We start from the raw sequence: 18,568 nt of genomic DNA, 5'->3' as shown, positions 1-18,568 counted from the left end.
AACCAGTGGGGCCATGTGGCATACAGATGTCCATGGAGGCAAGGTGGGGAACAGAAAGTGAGTGAGCCAGTAAGTGGGAAAGACAAAATGCCAATAGTAGGTTGTCTTTAGACAACAGGAGCACTAAACTACCATCCTGCAGATGTCCTAATAGGGAAGGATTTTAATGAGGCAGTAACATGTGTTTATGCAGTTACACGCAGTCAGGCTTCAAGACAAGCATGTTGGTCTGGTAGCGTGGGGGAGACCCAGACAGACCACATACTTGCAGCAAGAACTGGTGAGGTAGTTACTTCAGAGAGGGAGCTCCTCTGTAGCAGTGAGACTGAATGTGAGCCACAGCTGCTTGTGGGTACTGATGTTCCCTTGGATAGAGTGACTGCAAAGGTAGAGGTGAGTAGTAGGACCCAGGCTGACAGTGAGGCACTCTAGTCAGAGGATGCCAGACTTCCTGTGGAAGGGGAGCTGGGAAGGGTTACAAAGAGAGAGTTGAGACAGGCTCAGCTCTCAGATCCTACATTACAAGGCCTGAGGCAGGTAGCTAGTGAGGCACCTGATTCTCAAGGGAAGGGGGAACCTGTAGACTGGGAAAAAGGGTTACTGTATAGAGAGTGGACCCCTGAGGGAGGGCTAGAAGGTGAGAGAATACAGCAGTTGGTAGTGCCCAGAGCCTACCATCTGGCACTTCTAGCCATAGCCCATGATATTCCCTTTGCAGGTCATATGGGCATAAAACATACAAAGAGACGTATTATGCAGAATTTTGATTGGCCTATAATTTTCAGAGATGTAACAGGGTACTGTAAGACCTGTAAGCAGTGCCAAAAGGTAGGCAAGGCAGGAGACAAGGTAAGAGCTCTTTTGATGCCTTTGCCTGTGATTGATGAGCCATTTCAGAGGGTAGCTATGGATATTGTGGGGCCCCTGAGTGCCCCAAGTTCCACAGGGAAAAAAGTATATCCTAGTGGTAGTAGATTATACTACAAGATACCCTGAGGCAGTGGCTTTGTCCTCCATTGAAGCAGAAAAGGTGGCAAATGTTTTGTTAGAGATTTTCAGAAGGGTAGGTTTCCCAAAAGAAATACTGACTGACAGAGGTGCCAATTTCATGTCAGACCTGCTGGCTTGTCTGTGGAAGTATTGTGGTGTGAAGCACCTGAAGACCACCCCCTACCATCCCCAGACTAATGGCCTGGTTGAGAGGTTAAACTCTACAATCAAGTCTATGCTACGGGCATTTGCAGACCAGTTTAAGAGGGAGTGGGACAAATATTTGCCCCATCTGTTGTATGCTTACAAAGAGGTTCCCCAGGAATCCACAGGTTTTTCACCCTTTGAGTTTCTGTATGGGCATAGGGTGAGGGGATCTCTAGATTTAATTCATGATGAGTGGGATGGTGAGTAGGAATCTCATGAGGAGTCTGTTGTGGCATATGTCCTAAACCTCAGAGCAAGGCTCAGAGAACTCATGGGCTTGGCCCAGGAGAACCTGGCAGAAGCCCAACAACAGAAAAAGAAATGGTATGACACCAATGCTCGAGCTAGAGAGTATGCTGTAGGGCAGCAGGTAATGGTTCTCATTCCTGTCAGACACAACAAGCTGCAAGCAGCTTGTGAGGGACCCTACAAGGTGTTAAGAAAGGTAAATGATGTTAACTACATGTTGGAATTGCTAGGCAGGAGGCAGGAGCACAAATTGTACCATGTTAACATGATGAAACCTTACCATGATAGGGAGGCCCTTGTGCTGAGTATTTGCAGTGGATTGCAGGAGCAGTCTGAGGGAGATCTGGTGACTGATATCCTCAGTGAGACTCGGACTGACACCTCAGTGGAAGGGGTAGCAATGTCCCAGCAGCTGTCTCCTACCCAGGTTTGAGAAATCTGACCAGTGTTGCAGGAGTTTGGGGACATGTTCACTGGGAAACCAGGGTTCACCTACCTGGTGTAGCACCAGGTGGATACAGGAGCCCAAAGGCCTATTAGGCAGACCCCTTCTAGGGTGCCTGAGAGAGTCAAACAGACTCTGAGGGAGGAGATACAGGAGATGTTGGAACTAGGGGTAATTCAATAGTCCAACAGTCCCTGGGCCTCCCCAGTGGTGCTAGTGCCAAAGAAAGATGGCAGCACCAGGTTCTGTGTGGACTACAGGAAATTAAATAGTCACACAGAGTCAGATGCTTATTCCATGCATAGGACAGATGAGGTCCTAGAGCAGCTGGGTGGGGCTAAGTATCCCACCACCACTAATCTTACCAAAGGTAACTGGCAGGTGCCCTTGACTCCCAATGCTTGAGAGAGGTCAGCCTGTGTGGCTCCTTTTGGCTTGGATGAGTTCACAAAGATGCCCTCTGGGATGAAAAATACTCCAGCGACTTTCCAGAGGCTGGTAGATCAGATCCTAGCAGGAGGGTTTGCTGTTGTTTACCTAGATGATATTGCAATCTACAGCCATTCCTGGCAAGAGCACCTTTGACATGTCAGGGAGGTGCTGGGCAGACTACAGAGGGCAGAATTCGCCATTAAGCCCAGCAAATGTCAGGTGGGTATGGCACGGGACATAGAGTGGGGAGTGGTAAAATCAGGCCAGAACCTGCCAAAGTAGAAAGCATTCAGGCATGGCCTGCACCTACCAAAAATCAGGTGAGGGCATTCTTAGGGACAGCAGGGTACTACAGAAAGTTTGTCCTCAGTTGCAGTACCATAGCTGCTCCCCTCACAGACCTAACAAGGAAAAAGAGGCCAAGATATGGTAGTGTGGACCCCAGCATGTCAGCAGGTATTCCAGAAGCTTAAAGAAGCTTTGGGAGGACCCTCTGTGTTGGCCAGTCCAGATTACAGCAAAGAATTTGTTATGCAGGTGGATGCTTCAAACTATGGGGTGGGGGCTGTACTTAGCCAGATTTCGTCAGAGTGAGAAGATCACCCAGTGGTTTATCTCAGTTGTAGGCTCAAACCCAGAGAGAAATGTTATGCAGCTGTAGAAAAGGAATGTCTAGCCATAGTGTGGGCACTGCAGAAACTTCAGCCTTATCTGTATGGAAGAAAATTCACTGTAGTGACCGATCACAATCCCCTAACATGGTTAAACCGAGCCAGACAGCAAAATGCCAAGTTGCTAAGATGGAGCCTAGGATTGCAAGCATATGATATGTCAGTGCAGCACCGCAGTGTGGTTAGCAATGCCAAAGTAGATGGGCTCTCAAGACAGGGAATATGGGGTAAGGTATACTTAGATAGACCTAACCCTCTCAAGCAACATTTCTCAAGTTTCACTAGAAAAACTAGCTTGAGTTCTTGGGTGGGGGGGGAGATATGTCAAGATATGTGAAGGCTGACAGCCTAGCTAGATAGAATTTTGTAGATATTTCTGTCATTTGTAAATATTAATATAAGCCACAGGCTTGTTCTCTTAAATGGAAGAAAATTATGTTAAATGTTGAAAAATGTAACAACAGTGCACTCTTCTGGAAGAAAGCTGTTAAGTCAAGCCTTGCATGACTGATCTCAAACTTGGAGCAGTGGTGTCTGAACCAGCAGATTCTTTCTATTGTTTTGAGACCAGAGTTAATTGCTAGAGTTTACATATATAATGTCTTTCATTACTGTGGTTTTCTGACCAGGTGCAAGATCAAAGCTATGTTAAACTCTGAATTTCTGTTAGCCTGGGAAACCAGAGAAGAATGATGTAATCTAAAATGAGTCAGCAGTGATGTATTATCAATTTAAAAGACACTCTCAGAGAGAGAGAGAGAGAGAGAGAGAGTCAGAGTACTTTGGATTTTGTCTAAAGCTGACAACAGCTCACCAGTACTCTGCTTTTGCTATATATGTAAGTTTTTTTAGAATTGTGATTGCTCTTAGGAAAAGATAGGAAATAGTAAGTTTAGTCTAGCTGTTTTCTATGTTTGTCAGAACTATACTACAGTATTATTTTAAGCATTATCCTGTGATGTCTGAACTCTTGACTTTTTTATTATTTATTATTAAATATGTTTAAACCTTTCAACTGTGGCTGTTTTGTGTAGAGATAATTTAAGCTCTAGAGTACATTGTATGTATATAGTGATACTGGCCAAGCCACTCCAATAGCTTTAGCCCTGGGTCACACTTAATATTTGGATAGTAATATTGCACAGTAATAACTGGACACCCTTTGGTAAGGGCCTTATTAGTAGTTGATATTAGTGGTTGGTGGCAGTGATTTCTTCTTATAGCCTGGCAGAGAAGGGAGCATAACTGGAGAACCTGTGCCAGCCTACCTCAGGAGTGTCTGTGTGTTTGTATATAACTCATATCTCAAAGTGTGTGTCTGTCAGCTACTTGGCAGGGACACAAAGCACTGGTTGGACAGAGAAGGTGCTGGAGGTTTTAGCTTGACCATTATGCCGAGATCTGTATCCTATAGCTGTGCCAGTGGGGAGTCTTATTGGAGATCTGGAGAGAAAGGGAAAAAAACAGCCCCAGACTGACTGTGATCTCTGTGTGCTCCTAAGGAAAATTGTACTTTACTGTGTGTGTATTTGTTATCCTTCCCAATGTGGACACCTCTCACTGGTGTTAGTGGTGAGGACTGAGACTCTTTGATTACTGGGCCAGTGCATGGGCATCACAATTCACTTATCCTGTGCTAATGAGGTCAATAAAAAACACAGCTAGTAGAGTTTTGGTTTATTGGCCTGAATGTAACCATAAAGATTTAAAAGTAAAAAAAAATCATGGAAATTTAGAAGCCATGTAGTTGAAACACTCTATGTCGTTAGGGGGTAATTTGCATATATCCCATCGGCCTCCATTACAGGAGGAAATTTTTATTATACAGCAGTTCTTCACACCTACTATTCTAAAGTATCAATACATTACTAATATCCTGTCCAAAATATATTTTCTTTATTTCCATCATAAAGCGAATAACACGTATTCAAATCTACATTTCAAAAATATTCAAAATTGTATATATAAAACAAAAACTAAGTGTATTAATGGCCCCTGCTTACTTCATAAGAAAAACATATATAAAAACCAAACAAACAATGAAAAATAAATATGACTTAATGCTCCAAGACCAAAGGTGAACAATTTTAATATGAAATTATTTGCAGTGAGATTAAGTGCTGTCATTCAAAAGTTAGACTTAATCAGAATCACAGGCTCACCCACTATTCAAGCATTTAAATAGTGAGCTCATAGTCACATGACTAATTAATAATTAAAACCAGGAATCTTATTAAAAAAACTTTACCTTAATAAAAACCAAGTAGTCTGCCCCAAGCTGTACAATCAAAAAAAAAAATCAACAAAATAAACACAAGTTAAATGCACATGTTAAAGAATTGCCACCCTCTTCTTCAAAATTTCAGAGTTCAGGCATTCTGTCAATGAGATATTTATCCATTCCTTGCACAAACATTAAAATTATCTTAAAAAATAAATCAGAACCTTCATTTCTAATATCGCTGGTATGCATCATAATTGTGGGGTGTAGTTGTTATTGTACATATTCATACTTTATGGTTTAAATGGTCTACTAAGGTCATTTGAAGAAAGGCTACACCTCTTAATCTTTCTTCATAGCTAAAATATTTAACTTCCCTAATTGTCTTATAATATTTCTAACATCAAGAGAAGAATTATATTCATTAATTGCATAGGCAGTTAAATAAAGTTAGTGTTAAGATCTCTGCCCTAGAGTACTGAGTATTTCTTAAAGCACTGTACATGAGAGTGCAACAATGCTTCCAAACAAGCCAAATGTATTCAGTATTAATAATGTGAACTCTGAAATATTCTTCCCAAACATATTCAAGAATCAGTTTACTTGAGTGAGTTTAATATCAAATTATACTTAATAATGCATCATCATAATAGGGAATGTGTCAGACAATTTGGATGTACATTCCTAGCTGATTATGCTAAATTGGATGAAATACAAACTCTGAAACAACAATATGACATTTATACTACGTACAACAGAATGTCTTCCAATTTTACAGAGACAGAGATGAAAAGTGACAGCTTATCTGCTTTATTAAAGTGCCCATCTCAGCTTATTATCACCAGAGAATTTGAAGAACCTGCATTCATTTCATCTAAAGCAACTATGATATTGTGAACAGTCTAATAAAGATTTAGATTTGCAGCCATTTTTGATTTCATTCTACATTCTTTGCATTTCATATTTAGGCCCTTTCATGACTCTGTCATGCTTATCTCTAAACTATATGCACAGATAACTCTGAATCTACATCTCTGAAACTTTATTTCATGACTTATCCTACCTTCTTAGCAGATGATGAAATATGCTAATGCATTTTCAACCAAGCCATAAAATGCTTTTGAAACACAGGAATGTGCTTACTTTTAATGTGGATATTTTTTTCCCTCTATGTTCAGAGTGTGTAGATTCCTTTTTCCAACTCATTTTAGTCTTGTTTTCACTCCTCTCATTTTCCATTAGTTGTTTACTATTCCACCTAATGGACTAAAAGTGAAACCGCTGTTTTAGGGCTGGCTGCTTTTGTACACTGCCATGTAAACTTATTCCAACCATTAAACGTATGACTTATTTATTTGGTTAATTGTTTATGTTGACCACACTTGTTTTATCAGGCATTCCCTTTTTTAGGGGAGACCTTGGGAGAGGTTTACACTGAATATGGATAATTCTGCCAGAATATCAGGGATATTCCCCTGTTCTTTTTGATAAGCACCATGGAATATTTTGCAACCATCAGAGGTACCACCATGACAGGGAGATAGAATCTCAGTATAACAACTATTTGAAAGACAGTAATTACAGAGTGCATGACCCCTACCCTTAATCTGCACTTCAGAGTCATTGACAGGGCATGAATTCAAACAGCTGATGGGGAACTAAAACTCAGTCTTCTTATATTCCCAGCATCAGAGGTTAAAGGCAAACAAGATCACACACCACAGAGTTATATTTCAACTTACACTGACCTGTTAATATAATCCTCCTCAAAATCATGCCATTTTTTCACATTTTACTAACTGTGAATTATTTGCAGGTGTCTTGTCTTACAAATATTTAATTTTTGATCTCAAGCTATTTATCAAAGATATCACTATTAATTATTGAATAGTTTTCTTACATGCAGTCAACACTGATTCTATACATTAAAAGAATTGAATAAATTGAATTGTATTTATATCCTATTTTTAGTTAGGATATACTATCCTAGTAAGCCTAGTTAACCTAAGAGATTCAGTTCATGCATGTACTGTCTAGACCCTGTTAGAGTTTTTCTCCTCCCGTCCAGGTAGCTGCACCATGAAGTTAATATAAACAAGCTGAGAGATAGGGGGGTAATGTCCCATATCTGGGATTGTGGAGAGGGTGACCCTTGCAAAATGCAATAAACTTCTTTACGTTTTGTTCCAGGTAGATATTAATCATTTACATTCAGTTCACATATAAGGATTTTTTCAGAAATCATTCATACTGTAAACTCAATGTACACTTTAAACATCTTTATTCCTTGGAAGGGATCAATGAGGAAAAACATCCGGAATGTCATCATTAGGGTTAGCAACTCACTGTGAGCATGTGGACACAATAATCTGTGCTAACAGAACTAGATTCTCATGATAACCACACTAAGAAATAATTCCAACAAAATTAAAGCAGTCCCTGGCTGCAATGAAGTATTATAATCTGAACACAGATCATTCTTTTTATGGTAATCTATGCTTTAGTGTATGGGTAGTAGTCACACCATAAGAACAACATGCTTGCCTAATTATGTACAAATAAACCCCAAACTTAATGTGAAATTTTTAATTCTGCATAAATAACCTGAAGATAAATAGTAAATAAATCAGATATGTTTCATAGGGCCATAAAGGATTGGCAGGCATTCTTTTCTAAGAGGTGTGTGTGTGTGTGTGTGTGTGTGTGTGTGTGTGTGTGTGTGTGTGTGTGTTTGTGCTTGTGTGCGCGTGTGCGTGCATGTGCTTGTGTGTCCGCGGGTAAAATACAGTAGGTTTTTAACATAACATCCCAAATAGAAGTGTGTTAGAAGTATTGCATGATGCTGGTAATTCGATGAACCAGAAATGACAGCAGAAGCTGTTAAGTAGGAATTTACATCACAGATCACTTTTAGCAACTGCAAAAATATTTATACCACAACATGCCATGGCAGTTTAATGCAGAAGAACCTGTCGTATACCTCTAAACTTTTTTATTCAAGAATTCTGGATAAAGCCAAAATAATGGTGGGGACGGGGTCAAAGGACCAAAATCAGGGACAATTTTTGTTATTTGAATTCACTTAAAAAGATAATAGTGCAAAAGTCATTGAATCAGCATGCATCTCTGAACCTGCAGCTATGAAACTCTAATGTCTAGCATTATTAACTAGCTGTATCAGATATACTAGTCAAATTCAGGAACATTTGAGTGGTATAACTGTGCCTCAATAACCTTTTTATCAGCAAAAGAAACTTTGCAGAATTCATATTACTGTATCTAATATTCTGCATACAATACTTTAATTTAAGATGCTATGCAAACTGTGAGCCTGCAAAAGAAACCAGGTAAAAGGGAAGATAGTGAGAGCAGTGGAGGTTATGATAAATACACAGAAGAAAATCCACTTGGGTGGAACACTACCAAACAAGAAAAGGATAAATGGTTTTCCCGTACTAGGAAAATGTGTTCAAAGCTCAGTGCTTGCCTGGTATCTGGCTTATGTGGGGGAAAAGTAGTCAGGATTATAAGAAGTGAGCTATAATCATAGCTCTGAACTATAATATATTGCATGGAAGTGTTTGACATAATGTAATAGCACATCTTTTCAGGTGACACAAACATAAAAAAATCAGGATTCCGTAATGGTTAATGGCCAGTAAGGGCTCAGTACAGTTGAGATAACTAGTCCAAAGCAGTTCCAGTAAATGTCTTTGTTAGAAGACAGGGGAGAACATGCAAGTGAAAAATCTTAAAAGACATGGCAGTTGATAATATGATTCAACTGTATGAAGACAGGTAATTTAAGAGTCCAGTATAACAAAGCCAAAAGTTGTCGTAGCCATGTCTTGTATACAAATATATCTGTTTTTGTATATGTAATTGCTGATGTTCACTGTAGTTTTATGCTCCACTATTCTGTTTTGAATAATGACTTTTTCTTTCTTTAAGATGCTGGTTACCAAGTATATTTTTATGAGTTCCAGCACCGCCCCAGTATATATGGAGACAGGAAACCAGACTTTGTAAAATCTGATCATGGGGATGAGCTTGGCTTTGTTTTTGGTATGCCTTTCTTAACTGGAGAAATTAAACTGTTTGGTGAGTAATTTTCCTTTAAATATTAAATATCGAGTCTGAAATTTTATTTTTAAAAGTTAAAATATTCAGGCAATTACAGAAGGTATTCGTGCACAATAAACCATCAGCAGTTTTACAAAAGAGTTCATAAACTATTTAACCAACATAATGGTTTAATTTTGCCAGTATTTTCAGATGCTTATATCAATTACTGACTACAGTACTGTGAAATATGATCATTAAAGCTTGATCTTTAAGAAATCACACACAAAACCCAGCATACAATAACTAAGTACAGAGTATAAGTTGACAAAGGGTGGCAGAGAAACACAACATTACAGATGAGGTTGTATCCACTCCTATATGAATGAAATTCCTGGCAGAGTTTCTTAATCTTATACAATCGATTTACCACAGTTCAAGACTGCAAGGAATCTGAACATAACTAACCACTGCTAAAAAGTAAAGTAACATCTAATTAGACTTCTGAAATGTGTTCACCCATTCACAGATTCAGATTTTGTTAGATGGCATACCCTTTAGTCTAAACTAAATGCACTCCATGGAATTCTTTAAGATACTTTCATTTTTTTAAAACACCTTTATTGAATTATCATTTGTGACATAGGCACATTTATATTAATATAAAAGTAATCAAACTGTATTAACAAGTTAAAATTAACAAACATTATGCTTTACATATAGTGCTATATATATCACATAACCTAAGCAACATTACATAAATTATTCAGTTCCTGCCCCTTTTTTAAAACAAGAAATGTTTTGTTAAACCATGATTTGCGACATAAGCAAGCATACATTTATATAAATGAAAACAAACCACACTTTCTCAACATACAGTTTAGAAATATTCAATTCTTTACTGCACAACCACAGACTAGATATTTCTGAGCGCACTTAGAACCGACACAGACATATACACTCGCAGAACCTACTTAATTATACTTGTTCTCTTATGTTGAGGCTGTAGTGTTTATCCCTGCCCCATAGCTTATCCATTACAATTATCTGACTACAGACCTTTGCATAATTATCTTTTTGTTTGTTTTTTAAAGTAAGGAGTCAAACCCGTGGTATTTACCTATCAAACTATTTTGTATACTGATTGTCCCTCTTTGATCTCTTGAGACCAAGCAGATGTCTTGGAAGGGCTGCCAAATAAAGAAACGAGAGTGAGACACGCACATGTATATACTTATAAGGCTACATCTCAGCCACTAGGAGGTTCTTAGTGGAGCATTGTTGGTTTGGTCTGGTAAGAAATCACAAAGGAGGTACACTTAATAAAGGCTAAACAGTTGTATGTAAAACTATATATGTGTGTTTATGTATACACACACACACACACACACACAAGATTTGATTTCTTTTTCTCGAATCATTCCTTGTCAGGGATAAAGCCCTGACTACAGCTCAGCCAACTCAGGTTCGATGAGTGACTTAGATGACTTATCGAGTGGCTGGGGAGAGATGGGTATACCAATTCGGGGGTGCATGGCTACATGGTCATTTCCTGCAATAATCTTTGGTAGAGAGTGGGGATATCACACCGACTGGGCATAGTCCAGGAGGGGAAAAGGGTAGTGGGCATAGCTGAGATTCAATGAAGGCAGGAGGATATACCATGCACACCCATTGTACACCTATCTTGTGGATGCAACCTTACACTCCACTGGCAGGGGCAAGTAACAAGTAGGCCCAAGCAAAAATCCCCTTGACTGAAGGGGATTGCCAAGACTCTTAAGGCTCCATCAGATCTACTACCAAGCCCAGTCACATCAGAGTAAGTCTCTGGGAGAACAGAGAGGTTGACAGGCCTGGCATGGATGTAGAGCACTGGGCAGGAAGGCTATAAGATGAAGCAGGGAGCAAAAAGGTGATTTGTCAAAATCAACTCAGTGAAACTCCTAAGAGCTACTACAGCTACCACAGGTCCTGTGGGGGCAAGCCTTATCTTCCCCATTCTAGACCTCAATTAACCAGGATCACTAAATCAAGTTTTGATAAATCTTTGGTGATGCAACAAAACCCAATGAAAGGTAGCACAAAAAAATGAAAGAAAACGGTACACATCTGAGGTCTGAATTAAACAATCGGTTGTTGCAGTGGTACCAATATAACTATACGAGTCCCAGTTCTTTCAAGGTCCTGTTTCTAAAGTTTCTAACTTTCTTTGAGATACTGCGAATCTAGCAAGGATTGCATTAAGTAAGGGGGTGCAAGGGGATACAAAATACCCTGTATGGAGTATGCCCTACATAAAACCAAAGTCAGCAGTTTTGTCACTTTTTGTCAGGGATTTCCAAAGAGCTGGGGCCCAAATAATTGTGCCAAGCTGTGTTGCAGCACAAAACTGTTTCCTGGTGTGATTAAATTAAACATTTGCAATGTGCTTGTTTTCTATTTGGGGGTATATACTATTGATGCAATGAGAAGTGGTTGTTTATACTCGTTTAGTACAAAAGGGGATTTTGCTCATTTATTTAAATATATGTAAATGCTTACACCTTGGCATTGTACGATAAAAACAAGGAGCAGTACAAGGAAAAGTCTCTGCTCTGTATCTACCATTAATAAACATAGCAAATGATATATTTAAAAATAATGAAAACTGTCTACTAAAAATGTGCTGAGATGAAACTCTCCACAGCTTGCCAAACTCCTCTATACAGATGATAATATAGGGAATGATTAAAGGCAGACTTCATCTCACATACCCAAATCAGGTAAGTTAGGTGATTCCACAGGACTGCAGCAAGGTAACTAAATGAAACCCTGCCAGAAGTTTTAAGGTGAGCCTTTGGCATAGTCATTAACTCCTCACCCATTGACCTGAATGGTGAGACAAAGGTATAAGAATGCAGCACCTCTTGGTCAAGTGGGCCATGGAAGGTAAATGTAAAAATCTTTAATTTACATCTGGTTGCAGCCAGCAGCTAGGATAAATCATGCATTACAAGCATGACATGGGATCTTTGAACAGTGATAGCCAACAACCTGGCTGTTGTTTTTTTTTTTTTCCTCCCATGCTACCGTGATCATACTCCAGAAGTCCAATATATTGTGCTCTTCAGTCATCCAAATGGGAAAGTATCAGAGTATGAATCAACATTCAGTCCAAAGTCCAAAGCTGATATATATATATATATATATATATATATATATATATATATATATATATACATATATATATATACATATATATATATATGTGTGTGTGTATGTGTGTATATATATATATATATATATATATATATATATATATATATATATATGTAGACAGATATAGATTAGCTATAGATATATACATTTTCTGATCATAGCTATATTATCTGGATGAATGTAAAAAAAAAATCTGACAACAGATTGCAACTGGTTCTTCAGTGTCAGGCAGTCATCCAAGACAAAGCCTTTATTAAACATCTAGACACAAATTCCATTTGGTTTCCTCTGCCAGAGGAGGTTGTGATGGTTAGTTCCATATATCAGAATAGCTTTGGTCTTAGTTTTAAATGATAATTGGACATCAAATCAAAATTTAAATCAAAGCAATACTCCAGCAGACTAATGGGAGAAGGACAGCCATAACTTATTAGCAGTGTAAGACTGACAGAAGATACCACTCTTGACCATAAACCAGCGTAACATGAACAACAAAGCAGCCAAGACGTGAGGCACACTGCATTCTTAAGGGTAGAAACCAGAAGAATTTAGACCTGCTCTATCCAAGTGGGAACATCCAGAGAGGTTAAGAGAGAAATCTGTCAAGAACAGTACCGAATAACCCACAATGCAGCCTCAGCCATTCCATCAGAATCCCATGGTCTACAATGTCAGAAGACACAGAAAGAATGAGAAGGACCAAGATGAAATGTTTATGTTGGTCTCTTGACTTCAGAAGGTCCTTCCGCACTCTGTGGGCAATCACTATATTAAGTTTAGATCTTAAAGTGAAATGACCAAGGATACAATAACATGCAAAAAAATGAATGCAGCTGAACACAAATCACCTTCATGATAACTTTAGTAAAAAAACGGAGGTTCAAGACAGGATAGTAATTCTCCAAAATATTATTCAGAGATGACCCCATGGGGATCAAACTAATCTAAGCTTCTTTTAATAAAGATGGAAAATCTCGGTGCGCAAGGAAAAGTAAGTAATCTGAAGAAAATGAGTTCTACTGAGTCTAAGCAAGAGTTACTCAACCTCAAAGGGCCAAGATCCATGACACAAAAAGATGGATGAATTGCTGGAACCACATCATAAGCTCAGAGTCCACATAATCAGACCCACAGGGCATAAGTCAAGATAACCCACTTTAGATGACCATGATGTCCAGTCACCAGATTTGGGGAAAAGAACCACTGTATCATGGCAGTGTTGCCTGTAAAAAGGTATACAGCATCCTTATGTTCTACAGGGGAAATATAATCTATAGGTAACAAAATAGGCCAGGCTGCACAGCCTGTCATGCACACACGAGTGCTCCTGAATGATCAGATGCCTTCAAGACTTCTTTAGACCCAACTGAGGCCTTTATTTGAGAGATCATTGCCTGATATTGAGCATAATGGTCATCGAGAACAAGACCGTCATTAAGAAGACATAACATACTGCATCTTCATTTCAACCTTTGCCGTAATCTAGTCGTCATCTTCATCTCATGCTCAAACCATGATGGACTCCATATTGTATCTATAGGATGTTCACTGACTGAGTTGATCTGATACAAAACACCAGCATCAGCATTGTCAAAAGCCAGTGGCAGTTTAATTGGACCCTACACACTGAACTAAACTAGGAACAAGTTTAGGATTATGCTGGGAATGCCTGAGTTTATAGACATTAAATCTCTTTATTTGATCAGCTCCACATTAGAAGGCTGAATTGGGGAAAGGTTGTGCCTGAAGAGAACCAGATAATAGTTCAACCAGGAGACAGGCTCCACCACCAAACTCCTGGGTTCAAAGGTTAAGTTGGATAATTAGGTCTTTTAACTAATCCGTGGGAACTGCCTCAGTGAAGCTGACACTTTCTAACAACTCTAAAAGATTCATGGCACTCTCATAGGTCTAGAAATTCATGCAGGCATCAAAATCCTCCTAGGACAGCCACCTGGAGGACTGATAAACTAGATCAGTCAGGAGGTTTACAATCTCATACAGAAACACACCCAGGTAAGCTGGCAGATGGTTCACAATGAATATCAGGAAGTTAACTCCTGCACTCAGGGCATATTCAACAGTGTTACATTTCCAAACCTTTGCCCTCTTCACTTCCGGATATAATGAATAACAAAACTGCCAATCCTCCACCAGTATTCTACTAATTCGGACACTGTATTACAAAGTGACCCTGTGGGATGCAAAACTCAAGGCAAGGCTCTGACCAGTTAGCAGGTAAAATCTCCATGATGAAAACAAAGTTGATTATACACAAGTCTGATATAGTATTAGGTTTGTTCCTGATCAACCAAGTATTACCAGCCCTACAAAGTATTGCAGTGGTAAAGATCCTAGTTAGTGGTTAGAGATGACAATCTATTATTGCCCAAGGTACTGTCACAAGGCAGGAAAGATCCCCATGGCATTTTGTACAGCAGCTATATCATATTAACCATAATAAACCCTAAGAAGAACCCTCAAGCTCAGGTGTGTGAAAAAGAATCCACCCACACCCAGATGCCAGACAGAGAGGTCAAAAGGGTGAAGAGCCAAGACAGGGCCTCAAGGACAGAAGAGCCGTATAAGTAGCACTGATTGTCAAGTGTTAACAAAAAAGCATGTACTAAAGAATAAAGTTATGCAAGTAAGATTAACACTATATACCAAAGTATGCCAGATTAGTATACTAAAACTGTAAGAAATTAGATGACAGAAACATTTGCAAGAGATTTGTTTAAAATTCCCTCAGTATAATACTAGAAACCATCATAAAATATACCCTGTAAATGTAATTGTCATGAATTTCTTAATGTACTGCTGTGCACACTTTAACGTACCAACAGGTTTAATTAAAGGACCAGTAATTTAGAAGCAGTGTTTGGAGTCATTCTGCATGTAACTAACCAGAAAACAACCTTGGTAATTATATTCTGTTGATTTTATTTTTAAGTTGTGAAAATGTTCATCTGTTTATAGTTTATTTCATGGGATGAATATTTGTTGATGAAAATGTAGATAGTGAAAAAAGTTTGTTTTAACTTACTGTAAGACTGCTATATTTAGCAGATGGGCTTTGTCCCATGGAAGAGTCTATTTAATTTATTTTACTTAGCATTTCAGTAAGTTGGTTCATCAGTCATTATCTGTATATAATCTGATAGAGACACATACAGACACATACATACATATACACTCACATTCACACACACACACACACACACACACACACACACACACACACACACACACACACACACACACACACACATAATATGGGTGTACTTAAAGACATCAAAACTCCCAAATGTCACCCCATAAAAGTCCACATTCATAGCTCAACAGGTTATTGTGCAGATGCTGAGCATAACCTAGGAGATGCAAACTTGGAAGTAATGTTTAGTGCAGGGTACAAGCCTCCCTGTGCCCCCCACACCCCTAAGTGTATATAATAACTCAGAGATTGCAAATCCCCGAAGAATAGGCATATTCACCAACCCTTGGGATTGTTGTTCTCGCACAACTGTTGACCCTCTGTTTATTTCGACAAAGCAGATGCTGACATTTGGGAGATGTTCTTCATGTTTCACTGCTGCAGTCCTGACTGTTGGGATTTCCTGCCCTAAAAGCCGTTGGTCGGCCAGACTACCAAAGAAAAATCTTTCCAGCTCCCAGGCTGGTAGACATCCAGACTGACATCAGTACGCTCAGGTGTGAAGGTAGCCAACTTGCGTCAGAATACCAATGTTTTACTACCATGGAAGACCTGAAGCACAGAAGCAACATTCAAGTGCATCAGTCTGTCCATACTAGACAGAAAGAAATTATGTATTGTTACTATTATGCAAAAAGCCCAGAATTTCCAGATACAAGATATACAAAATGATTAAGAGAGAAATTAGAGGAAAGAAAAATACTTGCGCAGGAAAAACTGTCACAAGTTTCAAATAAAAATTTGTGTTCATTAATACAACAGACTTTTGAAAAACAGTATATAGATCAAGAAACTTTGATCTCTTTTGGAAAAGAAGCATCTGAGGAAGTGAGAAAATATAAACTAAAAACCTAGAGATATTTGAAAAATATAAAAGAAATATGGACATGGGAATATTTATGCAAATGAGAAAGTCAAGTCAATTAATATAGAGAAGGCAGTCTCAAAGATATTCAAAGAGAAATACAGGCAAAGGCATCCAGATATGGAAAAGCTCACAATAAAAAAACTAAAAGCACAAAGATTCAATGTAGAAAAGACGATTAGTAAAGCAGAAGTTAAAGAAATAGAAGTTGAAGTTATGGAGTGCCTGGGAAGTGAAGGGTTTAATGTAGAAGGTCTAAAACAGATTATATTACAGCAGGATGGAATGAGTCCTCAGAATAAGGAAAAGTAAGATCAGGAGACATATGAAGAAGAAATATGGACAGGGGAAAGGAAAAGAGAATTAATATGGTATAATATTTATGCAAAGGAGAAAGCAAAACTAACCAATACAAAAAGAGCAGCACCAGAGATATTTGAAGAGAAATATAAGCAAAGGAATCCGGATATGAAAAACTTTACAATACAAAAAAATAAGAAGACAAAGAGGAAAAGTAGAAAAAGAGATTAATGATGGAGAAGTCAAAGAAATCGAAATTGAGGTTATGGAACAGCTGCAAAGAGGAGGATTCAGTGTAGTAAATCAAATACAGAAAGCACCACAACAGGAGAGAGCAATGGATATCCAAATTACGGGCAAACCAGTGGAACAGGAAGCAATTGGTCAGGTGCCATATCAAGATATTTTGGAGCCTTCCACAGGAAACCAGTATAAATGCTCATTTGAAGCTAGACAGCAAGGAAAGGAACAGGAAACTGTGGAAACTTTGATGCAGTCAATGTTGAGGAGTGATAGGCCAGTGAGTTTCCATATGACAGAACAGATGACACAAGACTGAAACTGAAGAGAATGTGCCACAGGAAGATGCTATAGAACTTTCTATAGAATGCCCTCAGGAAATGGAAAACAAGGGATATGCCCCTCAGTATGGAAGAAAAGGAGTTAAGAGAAGAGTTGCTTGATTTAGTAGGCAACGACAGATATATCAAGATCAATGAGAGAAATAGACTGCAGAAGGTTAATAAAACCCCAAAAGTCAGAAGCTTGATAAAACAAATGAACACAGTAATTAGGACTGTCCATAGAGATCCATGTGATATAACAGAAGTAAACAGAATACATTACTGTGCTGCTAAATTAATAACTGATAAAGTTCTATCACAGGAACATAGGGTAGCGAGGGAAAAGAGGGGACAACGGCGAATACCATCATGGAAATATCGAATAGAGAAAACTATAAAGCAGCTAAGACAAGAAGTGTCATTGTTAGAAGATTATAGAAGAGGGAATAGATCAATAAAAATACTAAGCAAGATAGATGTGATAAAAGCAATGCACAGTATTAGAAGAAACCGGGATTTATTATGCACTATTGGAGATAACAAACTAAAAATTTCAAAACAGGCAGAAAGACTTAGAAGATAAGAAGACAAATATAAGGGAAAAGCACAAAATAAGCAATTTATTGATGACCCAAAAAAGTTTTATAGAGAATTGTGAAATAAGATAAAAGGGATTGAAAGACTGCCAAAAAAAAGGAAGTAGATACATTTTGGAGAAGTATCTATGGAGATCCTGTGGAACATAACAAAGATGCTAAATGGATAGAAGAAGTAAAAGAAAGAATAAGAAGTTTAAAGGTACAGGATATGAAATGGGATAAAATAACTGCCAGAGAGATTGAAACAATGTTGAGAAAAGCCTCTAACTAGAAAACCCCAGGCTCAGATGCAGTACCTAACTTTTGGCTTAAAGTATTAACTTCTTTGCACGAGGATTTAGCCATGAGTAAGAACTATTTATATGCGCACCCCGAAACACACACCACACTGGTTAACAACAGGAAAAACAATGCTCTTACTTGAGTGAACCTGCAAGCTACCCTAAAAATTATAGACCAATAACTTGTCTTCCAACGAGGTATAAACTATACACGGGAATTGACGCTGACAGAGTTTATAGTCATTTAGAAGAAAACTCAATTATGGCA

The 18,568-nt window shown here is 38.5% G+C and overlaps 1 protein-coding gene across 1 annotated transcript in view; it reads left to right on the top strand.

The window, feature by feature from the left end:
- The window catches only part of LOC122810349 (carboxylesterase 5A-like), a 325,740-nt gene that overhangs the window by 294,855 nt on the left and 12,317 nt on the right, over positions 1–18,568 (top strand). Inside the window, exon 11 of the mRNA XM_044081930.1 lies at positions 9,167–9,316. Coding sequence (XP_043937865.1) covers positions 9,167–9,316 — 150 coding nt within the window. The remainder of the gene's footprint in view (positions 1–9,166; positions 9,317–18,568) is intronic.

The sequence above is a fragment of the Protopterus annectens genome, chromosome 8.part1 (assembly GCF_019279795.1).
Source record: "Protopterus annectens isolate FY-2018-M chromosome 8.part1, PAN1.0, whole genome shotgun sequence".
Lineage (NCBI taxonomy): Eukaryota > Metazoa > Chordata > Ceratodontiformes > Protopteridae > Protopterus > Protopterus annectens.
Note: the sequence above shows the minus strand (reverse complement) of the source record. Positions and strands in the feature narration are given on the sequence as shown.